The sequence below is a fragment of the Anopheles gambiae genome, chromosome X (genome assembly GCF_943734735.2).
Source record: "Anopheles gambiae chromosome X, idAnoGambNW_F1_1, whole genome shotgun sequence".
Lineage (NCBI taxonomy): Eukaryota > Metazoa > Arthropoda > Insecta > Diptera > Culicidae > Anopheles > Anopheles gambiae.
Window position 1 is genome coordinate 24,848,211 of NC_064600.1, and position 24,006 is coordinate 24,872,216.

General features: G+C 37.7%; 1 protein-coding gene and 2 long non-coding RNA genes across 4 annotated transcripts; 1 reads left to right on the forward strand and 2 right to left on the reverse strand.

Annotated features, from left to right (window-relative positions):
* Positions 1 to 6,286: 6,286 nt before the first annotated feature.
* On the reverse strand, positions 6,287 to 11,193 carry LOC133392102 (uncharacterized). Its single transcript, XM_061650641.1, has 3 exons — positions 7,766 to 11,193; positions 7,609 to 7,699; positions 6,287 to 7,491 (listed from the first exon to the last, which is right to left on the reverse strand). The coding sequence occupies exon 1, from the start codon at positions 11,124 to 11,126 to the stop codon at positions 8,973 to 8,975; it is 2,154 nt and encodes a 717-aa protein (XP_061506625.1). The 5' UTR covers positions 11,127 to 11,193; the 3' UTR covers positions 6,287 to 7,491; positions 7,609 to 7,699; positions 7,766 to 8,972.
* A 4,981-nt stretch (positions 11,194 to 16,174) lies between these two features.
* LOC133392948 (uncharacterized) lies at positions 16,175 to 17,361 on the forward strand. Its single transcript, XR_009765913.1, has 3 exons — positions 16,175 to 16,297; positions 16,364 to 16,454; positions 16,572 to 17,361. It is a non-coding gene; the product is annotated as an uncharacterized LOC133392948 (long non-coding RNA).
* A 711-nt stretch (positions 17,362 to 18,072) lies between these two features.
* LOC133392955 (uncharacterized) lies at positions 18,073 to 20,648 on the reverse strand. 2 transcript variants are annotated; one of them, XR_009765922.1, is made up of 3 exons: positions 18,657 to 20,648; positions 18,498 to 18,563; positions 18,073 to 18,427 (listed from the first exon to the last, which is right to left on the reverse strand). It is a non-coding gene; the product is annotated as an uncharacterized LOC133392955 (long non-coding RNA). The 2 variants fall into 2 exon arrangements; XR_009765920.1 differs by having other exon boundaries at positions 18,073 to 18,424; positions 18,657 to 20,642.
* Between the last annotated feature and the right edge of the window lie 3,358 nt (positions 20,649 to 24,006).

Below are 24,006 nucleotides of genomic sequence, written 5' to 3' on the forward strand. Positions count from 1 at the left end.
AGAACTTGATACTGTCATACTGCGTTGTGATAACCAAAGTGCATTGGTTATGACGGGAAGAGAGGCTTTCAGTCCGAGAGCAAAGCACATCGACGTGAGTTATCATTTCGTGCGCGATCTGGTCCGAAATGGATTACTTACTATGGAGTATGTACCGACTACTAGCAACCTAGCTGATTGTTTAACGAAGGGAGTGTGCGGATCCCAAATGCTTTGTTCTACCGACGGTTTTGGAATGCATGCAATTTAGTAGTTGTGACTATAAGCCGAGTTGGGGTGTTGGAAAAGTTCCGCCTTATTGTCACAGCTTGAAAGATCTCTTCACCTTGGCAGAACGGGCTGTCACAGCGATCTGAACTTTTGACAGCCGGAGACTACACGCGGTGCAAGCGGCACCACATACACGCTCTCGCGTTTTGGACTTTCTACCGAACGGACGTACAGTGAAGAAATGAAGCACTATTAATTGTTACACATTAAATCAAAGGCCTCAGTTATTTTAATATCAACAATTTCTGACGAGTACCATCTCTCCCCACATAGGTTGCCATTCTATTGCGTTCTGATCGTATATTAATTTACGCTTCTCTTTTGACTTTATCAAATTTTCTCTCGCTATGAAATGTGTCTCTGCAAGATTTCTTATTAGCTCTTCGGAATAATCCGAGTACATCCTTTTCCTATCAATTTGTTTGTATATGGAAGTTGGTAACCTAGCTTTCCTACCAAAAACTAATTCATAGGGAGTATAACCAGTCGACGAATTAATACATGTATTGTATTGTAGGGAAAAATATGGTAAAACTTCGTCCCACACCTTATAGTTTTACCGACGAACTGTCTTAAGTATATCTTAAGCTCCCTGTTAGCTCTTTCGACTATGTTATCTTGCGGATGGTATGCTGACGTGTTGATTTTTTTAATTTTTAATAATTTACAAGCATCCTTCATAACCGCACTCATGAAGTTTGTTCCCTGATCAGTAACGAGTTCCACAGGAGCGCCAACAAGACCGATGACATGTTCCACAAATGCTTTAGCTACAGTTGTTGCTTCTTGATTTCCTATTGGTGTAACTATCAAATATCTTGTGAGATCATCTTGTATTACCAATCCGTACTTATTCCCCCTCTCTGATTTTGGTAGTACTACAATATCCATGTACAACTTTTCAAAAGGAAAAGTTGATGTAGTAGTAATCTGCTTAGGAATGTTGTTGTATCTACCAATCTTATTTAATTGACAAGATTTGCAACTTTTTACGTAGCCCTCAATATTCCTATCCATATCAGCCCAGAACAATAACTCCTTCATTCTTTTTTTCATTCTTTTATTAACACCCACATGTCCTCCTACCGGAGAATCATGAAATTCTTTAAGCACTATATCTACTTTATGTTTTTCAATATGAATTCGCTCTGTCCCCAGGTTATAATTTTGAAATTTTGATTTAAGTGTTTGTTTGTTTTTCTCCAACTTTTCTATCCTCTTTAGTTTTTCAGTGCTTGTTTCTTTTTATACATCTAATTTTAATAATTGTTGCCAGTGATCTTCATGTTCAGGGATGTTATTATTTTCTTCCACTTTTTCTTTTTGTTTCTTACCTTGATTAGGATTCATAAGAAGTTTCTTTTGTTGGCGTGTGAACACAGCTACCGTATTGTTTTCTTCCTCTTTTTGATTTTCACTCGATTTTACCTCTGGAAGCCGAGATAAAAAATCGGCAACCACGTTCTCTTTCCCTTTCTTATATCGTATTTCACATTCCAATCCTTGCAAGCGCAACCTAAGTCGAGATAAAATCGGCGACTTTTCTCTAAGGCGCCATATAGAGACCAGGGGCCTATGATCGGAATATACGATAATTTTTTTTTCCATATATATAATGTTTAAAGTGTTCCACCGCCCATACTATAGCTAATAGTTCCTTTTCAATAGGGTGATACCGTTTTTCGGCTCCAACCAAGGATCTACTGGCATAAGCGATCGGACATTCTACTGTTTTTTCGTTCGATAATACTGCTCCAAGAGCATAATCGCTAGCATCTGTTGTAATTACAAAACAATCTTCAATATTTGGTCGCACTAGAATTGGTTCAGAGATAAGTAGGTTATTTAACGTTTTAAATGCTTCATCGTAATTTTTATCCCAAATGAATTCAGCATTTTTCTTTAAAAGTTCATGCAAAGGCTTTCTAATATCAGAAACGTTTGGTATAAATTTACCATTAAAATTTATCATTCCTAAAAACGATCGTACTTCCTTCAGGGTTTTTGGAGTGTGCATGTCTACAATTGTTTTCACATTTGCTTGTGTTGGTTTAATACCTGTTTCCTTGATAGTGTGGCCTAAATATGTTATTTCTTTGTGGAGTAATTTGCATTTTGACGGTTCTATTTTGAGATTGTGGTTTCTCAAAGCATTAAACACTTTTAAGGTTTTTGTTGTAGGTTATTGATGTGCTCTTCTATAGAATCCCCGAACACCACAATATCATCTAAGTAAACGAAAGCTTTAATTGGTTGTATGGTGTAAATCACAGTGTTCATCAGCTTCTGAAATGTTGAAGGACTGGTTTTGAGGCCCATTGGCATTCTTAAAAATTCATAGTGCCCTTTAGCTGTAGAGAAAGCTGTTTTTGCGGCGTCTTTAAGTGCGATGGGTATTTGAAAAAATCCATATTTCAAATCTATGGTAGAAAAAGTTTACTATTTCCAATATTATCCATGATGTCATCTATTCTGCGAATAGGATATACAAAAGGTTTAGTTATTAAATTGAGAGCACGAAAATCGACTACTATCCGATATTTTTTTCTCATTGATCATCCTCAGATTTTTTGGGGATGCACATGACAGGAGCATTCCATGAACTTTTACTTGGCCTTATTATTTTCTGTTTAAGCATTTCTTCTATTTGCTCTTCCATAATATTATTCAGAGCAGCTGGAAATCTGTACTGTCTTTTATATATAGGTATATTGGAATTTGTTTCAATTTCGTGCATTGCTGCTTTAGTAAATGTAAGTTTGACCCCTGGCAAATGAAATATGTAGGTGTATTTTGCAATTATTTGTTGAATGATATTTGTTTTTGTGCTATCTAAATGTGTAAAATTGACTTTATTTACTAATTCTGTATATCTCTCTGAACCGACTAACTCTTCCTCCTTGCTCGTTTCGACCACATCACAATCAGATAGTTGTTTCTCCATATGTGAGATCAACTCATTTTTTTCTTGATTGTCTATCAAAGTACAATCTTCTTCATTCATACTCGCTTCCTCGCTCCCTTTTTCCTTCTCATTTTCATTTATATTCTTTTGAAAATGAATTTTTTCAAATTTTTTTCCTATTCCTAACGTATACTTTCTTAAAAAACTAGCTCCAATTATTCCTGGAACGCTGAGTGTTTTAAGTATGTAAAATTTTATAGCATATAAGGATTTTCCAACATTTAAATTAACATAAATTGAGCCAATGGTTTTGGACAAAGTTCCATCAAACCCTGACAATGTTATTTTGTCATTGTAATTTATGGAAGAATGCCCTAATTCTCTTGCCGATTCCCAACTCAATGCATTGAAGCAAGCTCCCGAATCAATTGAATACTTTATCATTATTTTTTTTGAGCTCTGGGATAAAATATGAACCATTAGTTTACCATCGCTAGTAAATTCTATATCCAATGATTCATATTCATTTCCACAGACATTTGGTACTTCCTCTATGTTATCCATTAATTCTTCTTTAAGACTGAGCAAAACTAAATTTTTCTGTTTTTTCGGAACACTATCAATTACTGTTTGATCACATAGTGTTCCTTGATTTAGTTTTTTGTATGTGTGTTGGAATTCAATGGTTGGTGGTTATATTGATTTTGCCCCCGTGAATTATTAGTTTCATGTTGATTCTGTGGTGGTGTTTGTTGTGAAAAATGTTGTGTATTATAATGTTGTGGTTGTGTTGAATAGTGTGATGGTGTTAGTTGTATATAACTACTATGCGGAGCAAAATATTTTCTTGGCCGAGAAAAGTTACTGTTAATGTTACGAGTATTTGTGTTATATGCCGTACTATTGTGTTGTGATTGCCAACAACTATTTAAATTTGAAGGGTTAGTGAAATTAGTGCTATTGTTGCAGCGTCTAAAACTATTGGCACTACATTCTTCTTGCTGCCGGTTTCTTTCGTCAATCACGCCTTGTGCAGATAAGCCACTACAGTAACTGGTTTGAGGAGTATTATGCGCTTCTGAGCGATTCAACCTTGTTTCGATTTTCCGCATGTGCTCAATTTGAACCACTTCATCTTCCAAATACTCCAAAAGTTCATCGAAATCTAAGTGTTTGTTCATTCTCGCCAGTGTTTGCAGATCCGAATTTCTCAAACCACCTAAAAAGTGTATTTTTATGTTTCGTATGGCGTACGAGTCCTCGGTGTTGGTTTTATCTGTATTAATTATGTTTTCTTTGAGTTTAAGGACCCTTTCTTTGAATGCGTAAAAAGCTATTAAAGAAACCAGCTTCACTACCTTTTTATTTAAACATTACGGTTCGAATTAAATCTTCCTCCGATTCACCCGCTGGTATTTGTTTAGCAAAGAATTCTACTTGATAAAGAAATCCATCTGAATCATTTGCATTTCCGTTGTACTCCGGAATACATAACACATCCGGTGTGTGTGTGTGTGTGTGTGTGTGTGTGTGTGTGTGTGTGTGTGTGTGTGTGTGTGTTTTCTATTATCATTTCATAATTTTCGCTGCCTCTTCCGGCACCGATCCTTCCCAAATGAAATTTGCATTCGTTCTGGCAATGAGTTTCGAACGATCAAAACACAGCGCGAGAGTGAAGAACACAAAGTAAATGGCACTATGTACAAGTGTTGATCATATGGTCAAAGTATAATGGAATTTATTTTGCTTCAAATAAATTGATTTTATTCTGATTAAAAATTCAAATATTGTTATCAGCCTAGTTGTTTACGTTTAAAATTTTGATGAAGTGAAATCATCATTACCAGATAGATGAAACGACAATCGGCGCATTTTGACCAAATCGAATTATGATCGTCTTTACACATAGTGTCATCTCTTGCGCTTCAGGGTCTCACGCTCAGAGTAAAAATTCTCCCATCTTCGCAACGGTGGAAGCGATCGGCTATGGAGGGCTGGAGGAGTGCGAGTGTGTGTCTCATGCACACAGCGAAATTTTGGTCAACACCTCGATGGTGGAAGCATTTTTCCATGGGATGGGGTAGTGGAGTGCGAGTGTGTCGCATGATTCCTTTAAAACTAAGGCCAGGGGTAGCGAGAGGCATCAAAATGAGTTACTCTTTGCCAAGCGGGTTGCCAGTCGATGCATGCTCGTTTTTTCTCTCACGAAACCACTACGAAAAAACTATTTGGTAAGTACAGCCTTTAAGTAAGGGTTAAATCAATCTTTATCAAACTAAATGGTATTAATAATTGTGATATCAAATCATATTCGTTTTCTATAGAAATCGTAACACATTCACGAACGGAAGTGAGCACGGACCACGATAGAAACAATATTCAATTGGTTGGTAAGTATTGCGCCTCGCGTTAAATGGAACAGCTGTTGGCAAAACATTTAATATTTCCCTCTATCCCTAGCAGTGCCGAAAACAACAGAACAGGAGAGGAAAGAAGGCAGGAACGATCCGACAACGTGCTACCGCCTGGTAGTGGAGAAGCGGCAGGAAGGTAGGGACGATCATCCAGCGCGCTAGCGCAGCATGTTGGAGCAGCGAGAGGGAGGCAAGCAGGAAGAATGTTTAACGTGTGGACACCATTCCACGAAGACAACGCTGGATTAAGGAAAGAACGAAGAGAGAAGGCAGGCAAGACGGGTACGTGTGTATCCCGCACTGGTTTTCGGCAGTGTGAATTGTGTGAGTATTGAAAAATGTATGTGTGAGTAGAGGTAAAGAAGTAAAATAAAGAGCGAATGTGTGGAATGGAAAAATGAGAGAGAGTCTGTGTTTGTTTTGGGAGAGAGGAGAGAATGAAAGAAATCCCAAATAGCATTGGAGCGTTACGTTTCGCGATTTTTGTATGGAAGCGTTACTGCTCGCTACCTGCTCATAACACTGCTCGATAGCAGTCCTTAGTGAGCAGGTAGCGTGTAACATTCTATGTAAGCTCAATGAAAGCTCAAAGCTCAAGCGTTACTTAGCGAGTGCTCGAACCACAGTATAGCGTTGTGGGTTCTGTATTCGGATGTAAACAAAAACACACACACTTTTTTTTTAATTTCGATGCACATTGTCCAGTACAACGATAAAATGTATTTTATTTAGCTATTATTCAATACTTACATGCCCCAATACATGGTTTTACACGTTTAAATACGATTTCAACCATCACTTTGGATGGTATCAACGGATGCCGACGGCGTTGTTGTCTCTGCGTCAGGCACATGTATTGTTGCCGCTTCTAATGCTCGGGTAAATCTTATGTTAGCTGTATTCCCAAATAGCCAGAATTGTTTAAGCAGCTCATTTTGTCACGCTAAAGATCGCTGCTCTAATTCGCCTTTTGCAGTAGATAAACAGCATCAAAGTTCCAGGCGGTCCTTCTAAATAGCGCCTAAGCAGCTTCCTTAAGCTACGGTGCCGGGGATTATTTTTCTTTGTGTTTTATTTTCAAGCAAGCGTCATCGATGAAATAAACAACAGGATTTGTTTTGTTTGTGTACATGTGTATATTTTTCAATCCTTAATATTCATAAATTACACGAAACGTATCACAATTTACTGTACAATAACAATCACTTCCTTCAAAATCCCTTCTTCAAAGAACTAATCTAACTTGTACAGCAGCAATGAGATGATTGGCGGCGTCTGTCTTTGACACTTTGACAAGACCCACCTTGTACCGATGTCATGCATTAAAAAGCTATAAAGTTCCACCAAGTTCGGTACACGTTCTTAACAAGCCTTAAAGTTCCATCATTAACCCTACACATAGTGTTAATCAGCCGCAAAGTTCCAAAGAGTACCATGTGCCTGTTAAAAAGCTCTATAGTTCCGCAAAGTACCGTCTATCTCTTAATCAGCCACAAAGTACGACATCGGAACGATTTTTCGTTAAACAGCCCTAAATCAGCTATAAAGTACGAGCTGGCTATTTGGGTTACAACGATTAAACGCACTAATTGTAACACTTGCAAAGCGATACAAATAAAGTAAAACACGTAATACACCGTACAACACACTTCTTAACAACACTTGCACATAAAAACCACTTGTCGATGCGGTGATCCAATGTCCTGTTTGCAGTGGAAAAATAACAATGAAAGATTAGAATGCTTTCAAATATGACATTACTTTTTAATACTTTCCTTTCCATGCTATTTTGTGGTGTATGGCAACGTTGGTTTGCTTGAAGATACACAACGACCGGTGTGTTGGTCCAGTTGAGAATGTGCCGATCACGATCACAGCCGGCTTTAGTGATTGTTGTAGAAACTGTAACAAAGATCAATATCATTAAATCTGCATTATTTTTACAATTCATTGTGATTTCATGAAAAAGTAAAGTGAAAAAGTAAACTAAAAGTGAAAAAGTAAAACATTTCATCTTACCGGCGTCGTATTTCGTCGGCATACACACACACAGCTGCTCGATCATACTCGGACGAATGTTGCCAAATTTCGGGATGAAATGATGTTTTTCCTGTGGAATAATGTGTTCAAACATTAAAAGATAGTTTATTTACTGAAATATGCACAGAACACTTACCTTTTCCCGAGTTTTCACATAAAATTTTACGATTATTCTGCACACAATCTTTACGGGCGGTTGTCCGTGTTTGTTTACGTTTCTGACTTGACAGATATGCGAGCTGCCATGTGGCGAAGTCAAATACATTCAAACCTCGCCAATTGCAAGTCTGCTTTTTCAATTGAATACAAAAAATCCGAGTTGTTCACATAAATATGAGAAAAAGTCAGTTTATCCACATTGTATAAAATAACAAACATGACAAAATACGCAGACATTAGTCGTGTTACAAAATGTCTTTCTCATAAACAAAATCTATCTTTTTTTTGTAGACATATGATATAAATGCAATTAGCGAGTTCTAATTCTATCATATATATTGCTATTTTCAAAGCGGTTTAAATTAAAACAAACATCAGTGTTTTTTTAAATAATCAGAAAGAAAATTATAAACTTAATAATGATTAAAATGTATTTTATTACATTTATGTACAACGATAACCAAACTAGTAAGCATGTTCATGCACGTGTGTCATTATTTGATATTTTTTTGTGTGATCCAAGGACCGTAAAGATATCAGGTCAAGTTATAAGCCCGTTTTGACAGCTAGGTGGAAGAAGAATCGACGAAGAAAACTGACAGTTAGTTTTCCGCTTTTGACGAACGCTTCAAGTTCTCGAAGAAAAATTTCCATTTTAAATCACGGACTGTGTTCTAATAAACTAAAATATTCACCCAAATTGATCTCCACCAAATATTGACCATGCAAAACGTAAACAATCCATCAATACATATACAAGCGGAAAACCATCTGTCAAAATCGGAGCCCAGGGGGGGGATCGCCAAAAGCGCTATAACTACACCTCATTATACATTCCACCTTGGTGTGATCCCAATATGAATGTTGTTTGAAATTAAATTTACTTCACACTTTATGAATTTGATCGCGCCAGTTTATCGACGGATAAAAACATTTATTGTCGTTTATTTATACTTAATTCCACAACTTCACAATTCCGCTTCGTTCGTTTTTGCGTTCTTGCTTTCTTGGCGTCTTTCCTCGGTCTCATCCTTCCTCGCTCTCTTCTGTCAATTCTCTGTAGTTCATATTCACGGCAAGGTTGGATCGTTGCAAGGTTGGATCGTTTTCAAAATTACCGTTAACACGACATTCGTGTTTTGACGTTCGTTACACTCCCCCCCAGTATGCCAATGTATGTTGGCTTACTCCTCAGTATTCCTGCGAACGTCTAGCACCGCTAGTTTTACCGCGGGTCTCTCGTAGACTGCTCCAGTTGATGTTTTTACTGTTGCTGAGCGGACCTGTCCGTCTGCACTAATCTTTCTTGCTACCACTCTTCCTCTTGGCCAACAGTTCCTTGGCAGCTTTGGATCAACTATCAGCACGATATCGTTAATTTTGATTGGAGTAGCTGGAGTGAACCACTTTGATCGTCGGGTTATCTCTGGCAGATAGTCACTCAACCATCTTTTCCAAAATTGATTGGCTATGATCTGAGAAGTACTCCAGTTCTGTCGCTGGCTAGGTCCATGATCATCTAGTTGCACTAATGGTTTACTTCCGTTCGATGAGCCTAGTAAGAAATGGTTGGGTGTTAGGGCAGGTGCAGCATCGTGATCAATAGAGACATGAGTAAGTGGTCTTGAGTTTACTACGTTTTCAATTTCAATGAGAAGGTTGTTGAGAATTTCATCTGATAACTTCTTGGAAGTACACGCCGCCATAAGGTTTGACTTTACTGTGCGTATTAACCTTTCCCAACTGCCACCCATGTGTGGTGCTGCTGGTGTAATAAACTCCCATTCCGTATCGGCGTCTACAAACTCTTTTGCAATATCCTTTTCATTGAATTCTTTATCTAGCTTCGCTAGTTCTCGCTGTGCACCAATAAAGTTTGTTCCGCGATCGCTGTAAAATTTTCTTGGGCGGCCACGCCGAGAGATGAAATTTCTTAGAGCTATTATACAAGAGCTCGTTGTTAGAGTTTGAACTAACTCAAGATGTATAGCCCTAGTCGTGAGACAGATAGCCAACATTACCCATCTCTTTTGGTTACTTCTGCCCACTGCGACTTCTATGGGTCCAAAGTAATCGATGCCTGTATGTGTGAATGGTCTGGAAAAAACTTCTAGACGTCCTGGTGGTAGATCACTCATGCGCGGTGGGTTCGGTTCTGCTTTTTCATTTTTACAATGTTGGCAATTCCTACGTACGTTGTTGAACAATGGGCGGAGCCGACTAATGCAATACTTTTGACGCAATTCGTTTATGACTGTTTCAACATTGAGATGGTGGTACTTAACGTGGTAGTGTAAAACTATTAGTTTTGTAACGTAATGTCTGTTAGGCAAAATAATAGGAAATTTTGCATCTTCTGTGGCGTAATGACATGCTGCTACTCGGGATTTCATTCTTATAACTCCTTCTCGATCAAGCCAAGGAGAGAGTTTATATAATGCGCTTGTTTTTGGGAGTTTTAGTGTATCACTATTTTCGGATGTTGTGAATCGTTTAAGTTCATTATACTCCATGCCGTAGCATTCTCTCTGCGCTAATTGTATAATATAATTTTCCGCCTCGCCTAATTCCCTCGTTCGCAATGGCCCTCGATTGACATGTACTCTGTTACGAATATTATGTACAAATCGCTTAATCCATCCCACCACTTTTGTTATTTGCCGCCAGCTAGAATATTTCTCTACATGTATGGTTGGTGTGGCAGAAACCGTATGAACTAACACATTAGCTTTTAGTTCATTATCTGTTGAGTTATTTACATTATCAGCATAAGGCCATTCATGTTCGTCTTCATATAAGAAATCAGGTCCCTTGAACCATCGACTATCATTAGATAGATTTGGCGGGTGAGTCCATTTTGTAGCATCATCGGCTACATTTTGCTTGCTGGGTATATATCGCCATTCCTTACTTTCCGACAACTCAAGGATCTCAGTTACGCGGAAGCCAACGAAAAGACTATATCGGCGGTGATCGGAATTAATCCAACATAATACGTCTCTTGAATCACTCCAGAAAATTTTACGAGATATTTTGATCTTTAAAGCCTTTTCAACTGTGCTTGCTAGTCGAGCTCCAATAAGAGCTGCTTGCAACTCCATTCTCGGGACTGACGTTAGTTTCAATGGTGCCACCTTTGTTTTTGATGTTACGATAGAACAGCGAACGTTTTGTCCATGAACGACTCTCAGAAAGACAATGGCCGCCATTCCGCTCCCTCCAGCATCTACGAATGTATGTAGTTGAACATCTTCAGCATCATTGATGGAATATTGCTGCGAATAGCATCGGGTTATTTTTACTTGTTCGATTTGTGGTAGAAGTTTTATCCATATCATCCACTTCTTCAATTCTTCAATATGTACTGGTTCATCCCAATCAACGCTTGAGCGCCAAACATCCTGCAAGACCACCTTGAGGTATCCTAAAAAATGTGCAATTAGCCCGAGAGGGTCGAATATGGACATATGGACTTGTAGCATTTCTCGTTTAGTTGGTGATCGATTTCCCGTTAACAATGATGTATCATAACGATGCCACCACACTTTATACGTCAGCACGTCTAGGGCAGTGTCCCACCACATGCCTAGAACTTTTTCTACGTGACTTTTTGATGAAAAGTTCATACATTTTTCGGTAGAAACACTTCCATTAACATACGCCTCAACGGATTTACAGTTGCTTATCCAATTGCGCATTTCAAATCCTCCAGCACTGTGAACAGTTTTTACGTCGTTTATCAATTGTAAGGCTTCACTTTCTGTTTCAACACTCACAAGCAGATCATCAACGTAATGAGAATGAACGATAGCTTCGTATGCTTTGGGGTGAGTAGTTTGAAAACGTTCCGCGTTCCGATTTTTCACGAACTGGGCAGTGCAAGGTGAACAACATGCACCAAAGGTCAACACGGTCATAGCATACACGGCAAGTTCTCCATCTTGTTCTGTCCAATAAAAACATTGATACATTTGATCCTTTCTACGCATGCTTATCTGGTGAAACATTTCACGAATGTCACCTGCGATCGCAATTTGACCCAAACGAAAGCATAATAATATGTTCAATAGAGAACATAAAAGATCCGGTCCTTGCAATAACATACAATTCAACGATAGGCCATGCGAAGACTTCGCTGCTGCGTCCCAAACAATTCTTATCTTTCCTGGTTTGTTGGGATTTTTAATAGGGAAGATAGGTAAAAACCATTTTACTTCGGAGATTTCATTTGAATCCAATTTCCTTTCCATATCCAACGGAACGTTTCCACATATCCTTTATGATAATATTCTGCTATCATGTTATGTAGAGTGTGGTTTAGCTGTTCATCTCTTTTCATTCGTCGTTCTAAGTTGCGGTGACGACGTAAAGCCATCTCTTTATTTACTGGTAGACCGACGTTTTCTAATCTCCATAGTAAACAGGATTCATAACGAACTCCGTTAAAACGTGTGTTATTTTTTAACATTGTTATCGCCCGTTCATCATCTTTAGACGCTAAGTTGTTTTTTGTTGCTACCCCAAGACTATCTAGATCGAAATATTCTTTCATTGCTTGGTGAAGGTCACTGTCATCAGGCTCATGAAGCAGGTGAATGTTCAATTGATTGCTTGTATACGTTTGCGTCTCTTCGTTCACAGGGCCATAGATCGTCCAACCCAATCTTGTTTTTACGGCAATCGGTTCTCCAAATCGGCCTTCTCGCGTTTTCAATGGAGTAGTTAAACTTGAGTGTTGTGAACCAATGAGAATACGAGGCTTGGCGTTGGTATATGAGACCATCGGTAGTCCTTTAAGATGTTTAAAACGCTGTCCAAGCTTCTCTATGTCCAGTGTTTGTGAATGAAGGTTTAGTTCGCTTACCGTTCTTATGTTTCGTAAACACATTTGCCTTCCACCGGATTCACCATAAATTTGTAAATTCACTATTAATGAATCTGGTTCTTTTCGAATGCTTCCATTCGACCATTGCAGTTCCATAGGGCGGGGTGTTCCAGTAAGCTGCAATTCATTTGCTAGTGCTTGATCAATTAGTGTAATCTCAGAACCGTCATCGAGCAATGCATAAGTCGAAATTTGTTTTTCAGGTCCTATAATCACCACCGGAACATATTTTAGGAGTACCGATCCTTGATCACCGAAGTGAGTGTTATTTGCTGTCCTATTGTTAGAGGTAGGAGACAACTGTTGCTCTTGAATTGGTAAATTTCCATTGTTTCTCTGCTCGTAATGTAGCAGAGGATTATGTTTATACTCACAGCCGGACACTCCACATATTTTATCAGAGCAATACGGTGGGAGATGTTTCTTTAGACAGATACGACATATTCCATTATTCTTCACTAAAGCCCATCGTTCATTATGTGCCATGCGCAAAAACCCTTCACAACAATTCAAGGAACTGCAGTTAGCAGTACAACCCACACAATGACTTTCTTCTCTAGTTATTTGTTGGTTATTTTAATGAGAGTCGGTTGACACGTCATGTGCTACGATACTTTCTCGACGATGGCCACTTGGAATTTGTTTCTTTGAAAAACGTCCATAATTAGATAATGAGTGCGCGTTAACTTGTCTACCGTTATGGTTTCCATATGGTACTTTAGAGGGTTTGGAAGGTTTTTCTTTTATATTCGAAAACGCTATAGCACTGGTGGCCGAGGCCAGTTGATATAACCAGGAATTAAATGTGGCGAGACTTATGTCCTGAAGATTGAAACGATATTCTGCCCAGCGCAATTGTAAATGCGGCGGCAGCTTGTGCACCAATTGATGTAATAAAGTAATGTTATATAAATGATCGGGCACTTTACATGCCCGTACGGTGGCACAAAAGTTCTGTACGGCTACTGAAAATTCTACCAAAGTCTCCAGCTTACTTTCGTCGACTGCTGGAAGCACAGTTATTTGATCGGTTATCGTTTGAACAATGCGTTCGGGTTGACCGTAGAGCATCCGCAAAGTTCCGATAACTGTGCCGACGTTCTCAGGATGCATTAATAAGCTTCTTACATCTTCTAACGCTTTCCCATGGAGGCAGTTCTGTAAGCGTATCAAATTTTCATGGGCGGTAAAACCACACATTTCCGTGGTGTTGTTGTATGCGGATATAAATAACGGCCATTCTTCCGGACTGCCGGCAAATCGTGGCAGATCTTTCGCAAACGATTTCCGTGCATCTTTTTGTGCAGATGATAACTCCGCTTGTATTGTATTGATGTTCTGTGTCGGGTTTAGAACCATATGTTGTGGTAATGTTTGCGGTGGTACCGCATGGACTGGTTCATTTTTCACGAATCTATTCTGTGACTGCGCGTTTTCTTCTACCCAGTCTTCTACTCTTAAACATTCCATATTACTTGCAATGCTTGACTCGTCATCTGAATCATCGGGTATTTCAGTGAGAAGGGCGTACTTCTTTTCGATAAATTGCATCTCGCATCGTCTTTCTTCTTCTAACTTTGCAAGTAAAAGTTGTTTTTCTCTAGCGGTCGACCGTACTGACGATGCTTTTGAAGAGCGAGAACGCGGAGGTTTCACCGTTTTACATAGTAGCTCATTGCCTTTCATGTTCGATGCCGAAGCCTGCTGATCGTTTGGCACATTTTGTGGCGTGGTGGGTGAAGGATCTTGACTTTGTTCCAAGGCCAGTTGGCTTGATATAGTTTGGGCGATTGTATTTTCTGCCATCTCAGCCTTCGCCTTACTTCGTGTCATACGCTCGCTTGTCGACATCTCACCTAACCTCACTTAGTGACGAACAGCACGAGGTGCTGGAATAAATGTTTTTATAATGTTTGAAATTAAATTTACTTCACACTTTATGAATTTGATCGCGCCAGTTTATCGACGGATAAAAACATTTATTGTCGTTTATTTATACTTAATTCCACAACTTCACAATTCCGCTTCGTTCTTTTTTGGCTGGAAATAGACGAACCGAGATCGTCGCGGTACCGCGAAATTCGCGCCTTGTTTATTACAGTTGTAGAACAGTTGGGCTGTCAAATCTTCCGCGCCTCCGATCGCGCCTGCTGTTTCGCAGAGATACCCAACTTCGGTATTCCTGAGATTTTCGCGGTAGCGCGAACCGATTGTTTTCACTTTTTCTGGTGAATTCGTTTGAAAAAACGTGTAGGGAAAAGAGTTTTGTATTTTATTTTGCATAAACTATGTGATTTAACCAATTTGATTCGAAAATTGATAAACATTATTTCTTCTTGGCACATTAAATCGTCACCAGACCTCGGATGGTTCCATACACGAACCGCGATTATCTCGCCTATCTGTCAGATTTTATAACAGAATTGACAGCTCAAGTCATACGCGATTTTCGCGGTACCGCGACGATCTCGATTCGTCTATTTCCAGCCTTTGCGTTCTTGCTTTCTTGGCGTCTTTCCTCGGTCTCATCCTTCCTCGCTCTCTTCTGTCAATTCTCTGTAGTTCATATTCACGGCAAGGTTGGATCGTTGCAAGGTTGGATCGTTTTCAAAATTACCGTTAACACGACATTCGTGTTTTGACGTTCGTTACAAATGTTATTAAGTAAAACAGACAATTTACTATGTTCCTTTTTCAATTCTTCAAGATAAGGTTTTTTTTAATAGAAACATGTAAGTTTGTTTAAAAAAACATATATAAAAACATATATAAATACACAAACATATATAAATATAAATAGAGAAATAAATAAATAAATAAATAAATATATATATATATATATATATATATATATATATATATATATATATATATATATATATATATATATATATATATATATTTATTTATTTATTTATTTATTTCTCTATTTATATTTATATATGTTTGTGTATTTATATATGTTTTTATATATGTTTTTTTTAAACAAACTTACATGTTTCTATTAAAAAAAACCTTATCTTGAAGAATTGAAAAAGGAACATAGTAAATTGTCTGTTTTACTTAATAACATTCATATTGAGATCACACAAAAAAATATCAAATAATGACACACGTGCATGAACATGCTTACTAGTTTGGTTATCGTTGTACATAAATGTAATAAAATACATTTTAATCATTATTAAGTTTATAATTTTCTTTCTGATTATTTAAAAAAACACTGATGTTTGTTTTAATTTAAACCGCTTTGAAAATAGCAATATATATGATAGAATTAGAACTCGCTAATTGCATTTATATCATATGTCTACAAAAAAAAGATAGATTTTGTTTATTAGAAAGACATTTTGTAACACGACTAATGTCTGCGTATTTTGTCATGTTTGTTATTTTATACAATGTGGATAAACTGACTTTTTCTCATATTTATGTGAACAACTCGGATTTTTTGTATTCAATTGAAAAAGCAGACTTGCAATTGGCGAGGTTTGAATGTATTTGACTTCGCCACATGGCAGCTCGCATATCTGTCAAGTCAGAAACGTAAACAAACACGGACAACCGCCCGTAAAGATTGTGTGCAGAATAATCGTAAAATTTTATGTGAAAACTCGGGAAAAGGTAAGTGTTCTGTGCATATTTCAGTAAATAAACTATCTTTTAATGTTTGAACACATTATTCCACAGGAAAAACATCATTTCATCCCGAAATTTGGCAACATTCGTCCGAGTATGATCGAGCAGCTGTGTGTGTGTATGCCGACGAAATACGACGCCGGTAAGATGAAATGTTTTACTTTTTCACTTTTAGTTTACTTTTTCACTTTACTTTTTCATGAAATCACAATGAATTGTAAAAATAATGCAGATTTAATGATATTGATCTTTGTTACAGTTTCTACAACAATCACTAAAGCCGGCTGTGATCGTGATCGGCACATTCTCAACTGGACCAACACACCGGTCGTTGTGTATCTTCAAGCAAACCAACGTTGCCATACACCACAAAATAGCATGGAAAGGAAAGTATTAAAAAGTAATGTCATATTTGAAAGCATTCTAATCTTTCATTGTTATTTTTCCACTGCAAACAGGACATTGGATCACCGCATCGACAAGTGGTTTTTATGTGCAAGTGTTGTTAAGAAGTGTGTTGTACGGTGTATTACGTGTTTTACTTTATTTGTATCGCTTTGCAAGTGTTACAATTAGTGCGTTTAATCGTTGTAACCCAAATAGCCAGCTCGTACTTTATAGCTGATTTAGGGCTGTTTAACGAAAAATCGTTCCGATGTCGTACTTTGTGGCTGATTAAGAGATAGACGGTACTTTGCGGAACTATAGAGCTTTTTAACAGGCACATGGTACTCTTTGGAACTTTGCGGCTGATTAACACTATGTGTAGGGTTAATGATGGAACTTTAAGGCTTGTTAAGAACGTGTACCGAACTTGGTGGAACTTTATAGCTTTTTAATGCATGACATCGGTACAAGGTGGGTCTTGTCAAAGTGTCAAAGACAGACGCCGCCAATCATCTCATTGCTGCTGTACAAGTTAGATTAGTTCTTTGAAGAAGGGATTTTGAAGGAAGTGATTGTTATTGTACAGTAAATTGTGATACGTTTCGTGTAATTTATGAATATTAAGGATTGAAAAATATACACATGTACACAAACAAAACAAATCCTGTTGTTTATTTCATCGATGACGCTTGCTTGAAAATAAAACACAAAGAAAAATAATCCCCGGCACCGTAGCTTAAGGAAGCTGCTTAGGCGCTATTTAGAAGGACCGCCTGGAACTTTGATGCTGTTTATCTACTGCAAAAGGCGAATTAGAGCAGCGATCTTTAGCGTGCCAAAATGAGCTGCTTAAACAATTCTGGCTATTTGGGAATACAGCTAACATAAGATTTACCCGAGCATTAGAAGCGGCAACAATACATGTGCCTGACGCAGAGACAACAACGCCGTCGGCATCCGTTGATACCATCAAAAGTGATGGTTGAAATCGTATTTAAACGTGTAAAACCATGTATTGGGGCATGTAAGTATTGAATAATAGCTAAATAAAATACATTTTATCGTTGTACTGGACAATGTGCATCGAAATTAAAAAAAAAGTGTGTGTGTTTTTGTTTACATCCGAATACAGAACCCACAACGCTATACTGTGGTTCGAGCACTCGCTAAGTAACGCTTGAGCTTTGAGCTTTCATTGAGCTTACATAGAATGTTACACGCTACCTGCTCACTAAGGACTGCTATCGAGCAGTGTTATGAGCAGGTAGCGAGCAGTAACGCTTCCATACAAAAATCGCGAAACGTAACGCTCCAATGCTATTTGGGATTTCTTTCATTCTCTCCTCTCTCCCAAAACAAACACAGACTCTCTCTCATTTTTCCATTCCACACATTCGCTCTTTATTTTACTTCTTTACCTCTACTCACACATACATTTTTCAATACTCACACAATTCACACTGCCGAAAACCAGTGCGGGATACACACGTACCCGTCTTGCCTGCCTTCTCTCTTCGTTCTTTCCTTAATCCAGCGTTGTCTTCGTGGAATGGTGTCCACACGTTAAAAATTCTTCCTGCTTGCCTCCCTCTCGCTGCTCCAACATGCTGCGCTAGCGCGCTGGATGATCGTCCCTACCTTCCTGCCGCTTCTCCACTACCAGGCGGTAGCACGTTGTAGGATCGTTCCTGCCTTCTTTCCTCTCCTGTTCTGTTGTTTTCGGCACTGCTAGGGATAGAGGGAAATATTAAATGTTTTGCCAACAGCTGTTCCATTTAACGCGAGGCGCAATACTTACCAACCAATTGAATATTGTTTCTATCGTGGTCCGTGCTCACTTCCGTTCGTGAGTGTGTTACGATTTCTATAGAAAACGAATATGATTTGATATCACAATTATTAATACCATTTAGTTTGATAAAGATTGATTTAACCCTTACTTAAAGGCTGTACTTACCAAATAGTTTTTTCGTAGTGGTTTCGTGAGAGAAAAAACGAGCATGCATCGACTGGCAACCCGCTTGGCAAAGAGTAACTCATTTTGATGCCTCTCGCTACCCCTGGCCTTAGTTTTAAAGGAATCATGCGACACACTCGCACTCCACTACCCCATCCCATGGAAAAATGCTTCCACCATCGAGGTGTTGACCAAAATTTCGCTGTGTGCATGAGACACACACTCGCACTCCTCCAGCCCTCCATAGCCGATCGCTTCCACCGTTGCGAAGATGGGAGAATTTTTACTCTGAGCGTGAGACCCTGAAGCGCAAGAGATGACACTATGTGTAAAGACGATCATAATTCGATTTGGTCAAAATGCGCCGATTGTCGTTTCATCTATCTGGTAATGATGATTTCACTTCATCAAAATTTTAAACGTAAACAACTAGGCTGATAACAATATTTGAATTTTTAATCAGAATAAAATCAATTTATTTGAAGCAAAATAAATTCCATTATACTTTGACCATATGATCAACACTTGTACATAGTGCCATTTACTTTGTGTTCTTCACTCTCGCGCTGTGTTTTGATCGTTCGAAACTCATTGCCAGAACGAATGCAAATTTCATTTGGGAAGGATCGGTGCCGGAAGAGGCAGCGAAAATTATGAAATGATAATAGAAAACACACACACACACACACACACACACACACACACACACACACACACACACACACACACCGGATGTGTTATGTATTCCGGAGTACAACGGAAATGCAAATGATTCAGATGGATTTCTTTATCAAGTAGAATTCTTTGCTAAACAAATACCAGCGGGTGAATCGGAGGAAGATTTAATTCGAACCGTAATGTTTAAATAAAAAGGTAGTGAAGCTGGTTTCTTTAATAGCTTTTTACGCATTCAAAGAAAGGGTCCTTAAACTCAAAGAAAACATAATTAATACAGATAAAACCAACACCGAGGACTCGTACGCCATACGAAACATAAAAATACACTTTTTAGGTGGTTTGAGAAATTCGGATCTGCAAACACTGGCGAGAATGAACAAACACTTAGATTTCGATGAACTTTTGGAGTATTTGGAAGATGAAGTGGTTCAAATTGAGCACATGCGGAAAATCGAAACAAGGTTGAATCGCTCAGAAGCGCATAATACTCCTCAAACCAGTTACTGTAGTGGCTTATCTGCACAAGGCGTGATTGACGAAAGAAACCGGCAGCAAGAAGAATGTAGTGCCAATAGTTTTAGACGCTGCAACAATAGCACTAATTTCACTAACCCTTCAAATTTAAATAGTTGTTGGCAATCACAACACAATAGTACGGCATATAACACAAATACTCGTAACATTAACAGTAACTTTTCTCGGCCAAGAAAATATTTTGCTCCGCATAGTAGTTATATACAACTAACACCATCACACTATTCAACACAACCACAACATTATAATACACAACATTTTTCACAACAAACACCACCACAGAATCAACATGAAACTAATAATTCACGGGGGCAAAATCAATATAACCACCAACCATTGAATTCCAACACACATACAAAAAACTAAATCAAGGAACACTATGTGATCAAACAGTAATTGATAGTGTTCCGAAAAAACAGAAAAATTTAGTTTTGCTCAGTCTTAAAGAAGAATTAATGGATAACATAGAGGAAGTACCAAATGTCTGTGGAAATGAATATGAATCATTGGATATAGAATTTACTAGCGATGGTAAACTAATGGTTCATATTTTATCCCAGAGCTCAAAAAAAATAATGATTAAGTATTTAATTGATTCGGGAGCTTGCTTCAATGCATTGAGTTGGGAATCGGCAAGAGAATTAGGGCATTCTTCCATAAATTACAATGACAAAATAACATTGTCAGGGTTTGATGGAACTTTGTCCGAAACCATTGGCTCAATTTATGTTAATTTAAATGTTGGAAAATCCTTATATGCTATAAAATTTTACATACTTAAAACACTCAGCGTTCCAGGAATAATTGGAGCTAGTTTTTTAAGAAAGTATACGTTAGGAATAGAAAAAAAATTTGAAAAAATTCATTTTCAAAAGAATATAAATGAAAATGAGAAGGAAAAAGGGAGCGAGGAAGCGAGTATGAATGAAGAAGATTGTACTTTGATAGACAATCAAGAAAAAAATGAGTTGCTCTCACATATGGAGAAACAACTATCTGATTGTGATGTGGTCGAAACGAGCAAGGAGGAAGAGTTAGTCGGTTCAGAGAGATATACAGAATTAGTAAATAAAATCAATTTTACACATTTAGATAGCACAAAAACAAATATCATTCTACAAATAATTGCAAAATACACCTACATATTTCATTTTCCAGGGGTCAAACTTACATTTACTAAAGCAGCAATGCACCTTCAAGATAAGGTTTTTTTTAATAGAAACATGTAATTTTGTTTAAAAAAAACATATATAAAAACATATATAAATACACAAACATATATAAATATAAATATAGAAATAAAGAAATAAATAAATAAATATATATATATATATATATATATATATATATATATATATATATATATATATATATATATATATGTATATATATATATATATATATATATATATATATATATATATATATATATATATATATATATATATATATATATATATATATATATATATATATATATATATATATATATATATATATATATATATATATTTATATATATTTATATATATTTATATATAGATATATATAAATATCTTTTCCAAATTCAGTTAGACCATCTCGCTTTGATTTGAATTCTAAGTCAGAATGTATGGGGTGCGCGGTACGGGTAAGAAGAACATAGGGGCGGGGGTACAAATAAACGCATCACAACACCAAAGTCTGGGTGAGACGGTGATGGTGTGAAACGCTTCTTGCTTCAAGCTCTTGTGGTAACAGTGTTAAAAGCAACAACAACAACAGAGAATAACGCATCGCGTAGAAACAAACACACCGTTCGTGGGTATGTCAGGGGGGGAAACAACGGGAAAAGCTCAATTCTCTCTCAGCGATGCCGCTTGGGATCCCTCTTGGCAGAAATCGCCTGTACACTCTGCCTCTCGCTACCCCCGCTCTACACTTGCGAGCAATCATGCGACACACTCGCACACTTCCATACGTCTCCACCCCTGAACGCTCCCATCGTTGAGGTGTTAAGCAAAAATCCGCTCTGAGCTTGAGAGACACACTCGCACTCCACCAACCCCCCATGACCGATTGCTCCCGTCATTGCGATGATGGGTTATTGTTACATCTGTGTGTGAGATCGATTATTATTTAACTATTATTATTTCGATAAAGTATAGTTAAATTTGCTTGTGCTTACCGAATATATAAGTGCAGTTAACCAATATTTATTTAATTGACTTAAAGTGTCAGTGTGCGAAAGCGTAAAGGCGTTAAATTGGTTTAAATTAGCAGGTAAGTTGTGTAAAGTGTGATGATTGCTGGTGTTTTTTTTTTCTTTTTGATTTTATAAACTGTATATTGTTATAGGATCCAGATATCCAGTTCGTAACGGCTCGAAGCAACGGGCAATTTCATTTCATTTCATTTCTGTTGAAAACGGTGTGGATTTTTTTAGATAACACTTATTGTGCTTTTATTGTGCAGATTTTATTGTGGTGTAATCAAAAAATTAGTCCACTGTTCCTGGTTTCCGTTTCAACTAAAAGGGCGAGGGCAGGCGCATCCTGTTCTTTTATCGCCAAACTTATCGTTTTCCCTATCTTTCCTCTAGCTCGCTTGACTTCCCTTTCACTCTTTCTTCATCTATCCATTTCTTCTCTCGCGCTGTGACCTGGCAGATTGTTGGGCACTCACGAGTTTCCAACAATTTCATTTCATTTCATTTATTAATTCCATATCCATCATCAAGGCTAAATAAAACAGACTTAAAACTAAATAAACCCTAACAAATAAACAAAATAATTCATGAAAAACTAAGCCTAACTAAACTAGTCTTGACCAAGCAAAAAAAATAAAGAAAAAAAAACATAGGTAGAGCGTAGAGACTATCAAAACTTAATGAAACTTAGAAGAATAATTAAAGGGAATTAGAAGAAAAAATACGGTTACGGAAAGAGTTGAGAGAGGAGTCGAAATCAAAGAGATAGTAAAAGTGGTTAAACAACCTGAAACAGGACAGAAGAGGGTCATTGAAAGTATAAAGAGTATGACGTGTTTCAATTGACAGAGGATCACGAGGACGAAGGGAACGAGAGGGAACATACAGCGAGATGGACGAGAGTAAATCAGGAGCATCAGTATCAGAAAGTAATAAGCCACCAATAAAACATGCCTGAGACACTTGGCGGCAGAAGCTTAAAGAGTGAAGATTGAATAACTGCAATCGCGTTGCATAGGGAGGTAGTGAGGCAGCACCGAACAAACAACGAAAAGCAACCCTCGTAAAGAGGCGCTGAATGCTTTCAATTCTCGAACAGCCATCAATAGTAGGAGGATTCCAGATGATACTAGCATATTCAAGAAGAGGCCATACCAGAGCACAATAAAGGTTTCTTAAGAAGCTTTGATCTCTAAAAATAGAGGTGAAAGGTAAAATAAACCGAAGGGTTCGATTTGCTTTTAGTAGCACCTCATCAAGCTGCAGTTTAAAGTTAAGACGACAGTCAAGTATAATACCAAGGTCACGGATGGACATAACACGAGAGAGGGAAGCGCTAGAGAGAGTACAGTTAAATAAAATAGGAGAAAGAGAGTGAGAGAAAGAAATAACAGAACATTTTTCGGGACACAGGCGAAGTAAATTGGATGAACACCAATGAACAAATGCATTGAGGTAATGCTGAAGTCTCAGACAATCAGAAGAAGAGGACACAGGTAAAAAGATTTTGATATCATCCGCATAAAGGAGATGACCATCAGGAGGTAAAACATTACAAACATCATTGATGAACAAAAAAAACAGAAGTGGACTTAGCACACAACCCTGAGGGACACCTGACGTACAAAAAAACTCCTCAGATAAGTACGACCCGGTTTTAACCCTGCAAGATCGATTACTTAAGTATGAGGACAGCCAGCTAATAATGCCATCACCAAAACCAAGTTTAGATAGTTTAGCTAATAGTAAAGAGTGGGGCAAACTATCAAATGCAGCATGAAAGTCAGTGTATATTGCATCAAGTTGGGTACCTGCCTCAAAAGATCTGAAAATATTGGTAACAAAAGACATGAGATTAGTAGAAGTAGACCTACCAGGCATAAACCCATGCTGTTTAGGGCTAATAGCTGAACTACAACTATGAAGTATGGTTGGAAGGATACATAGCTC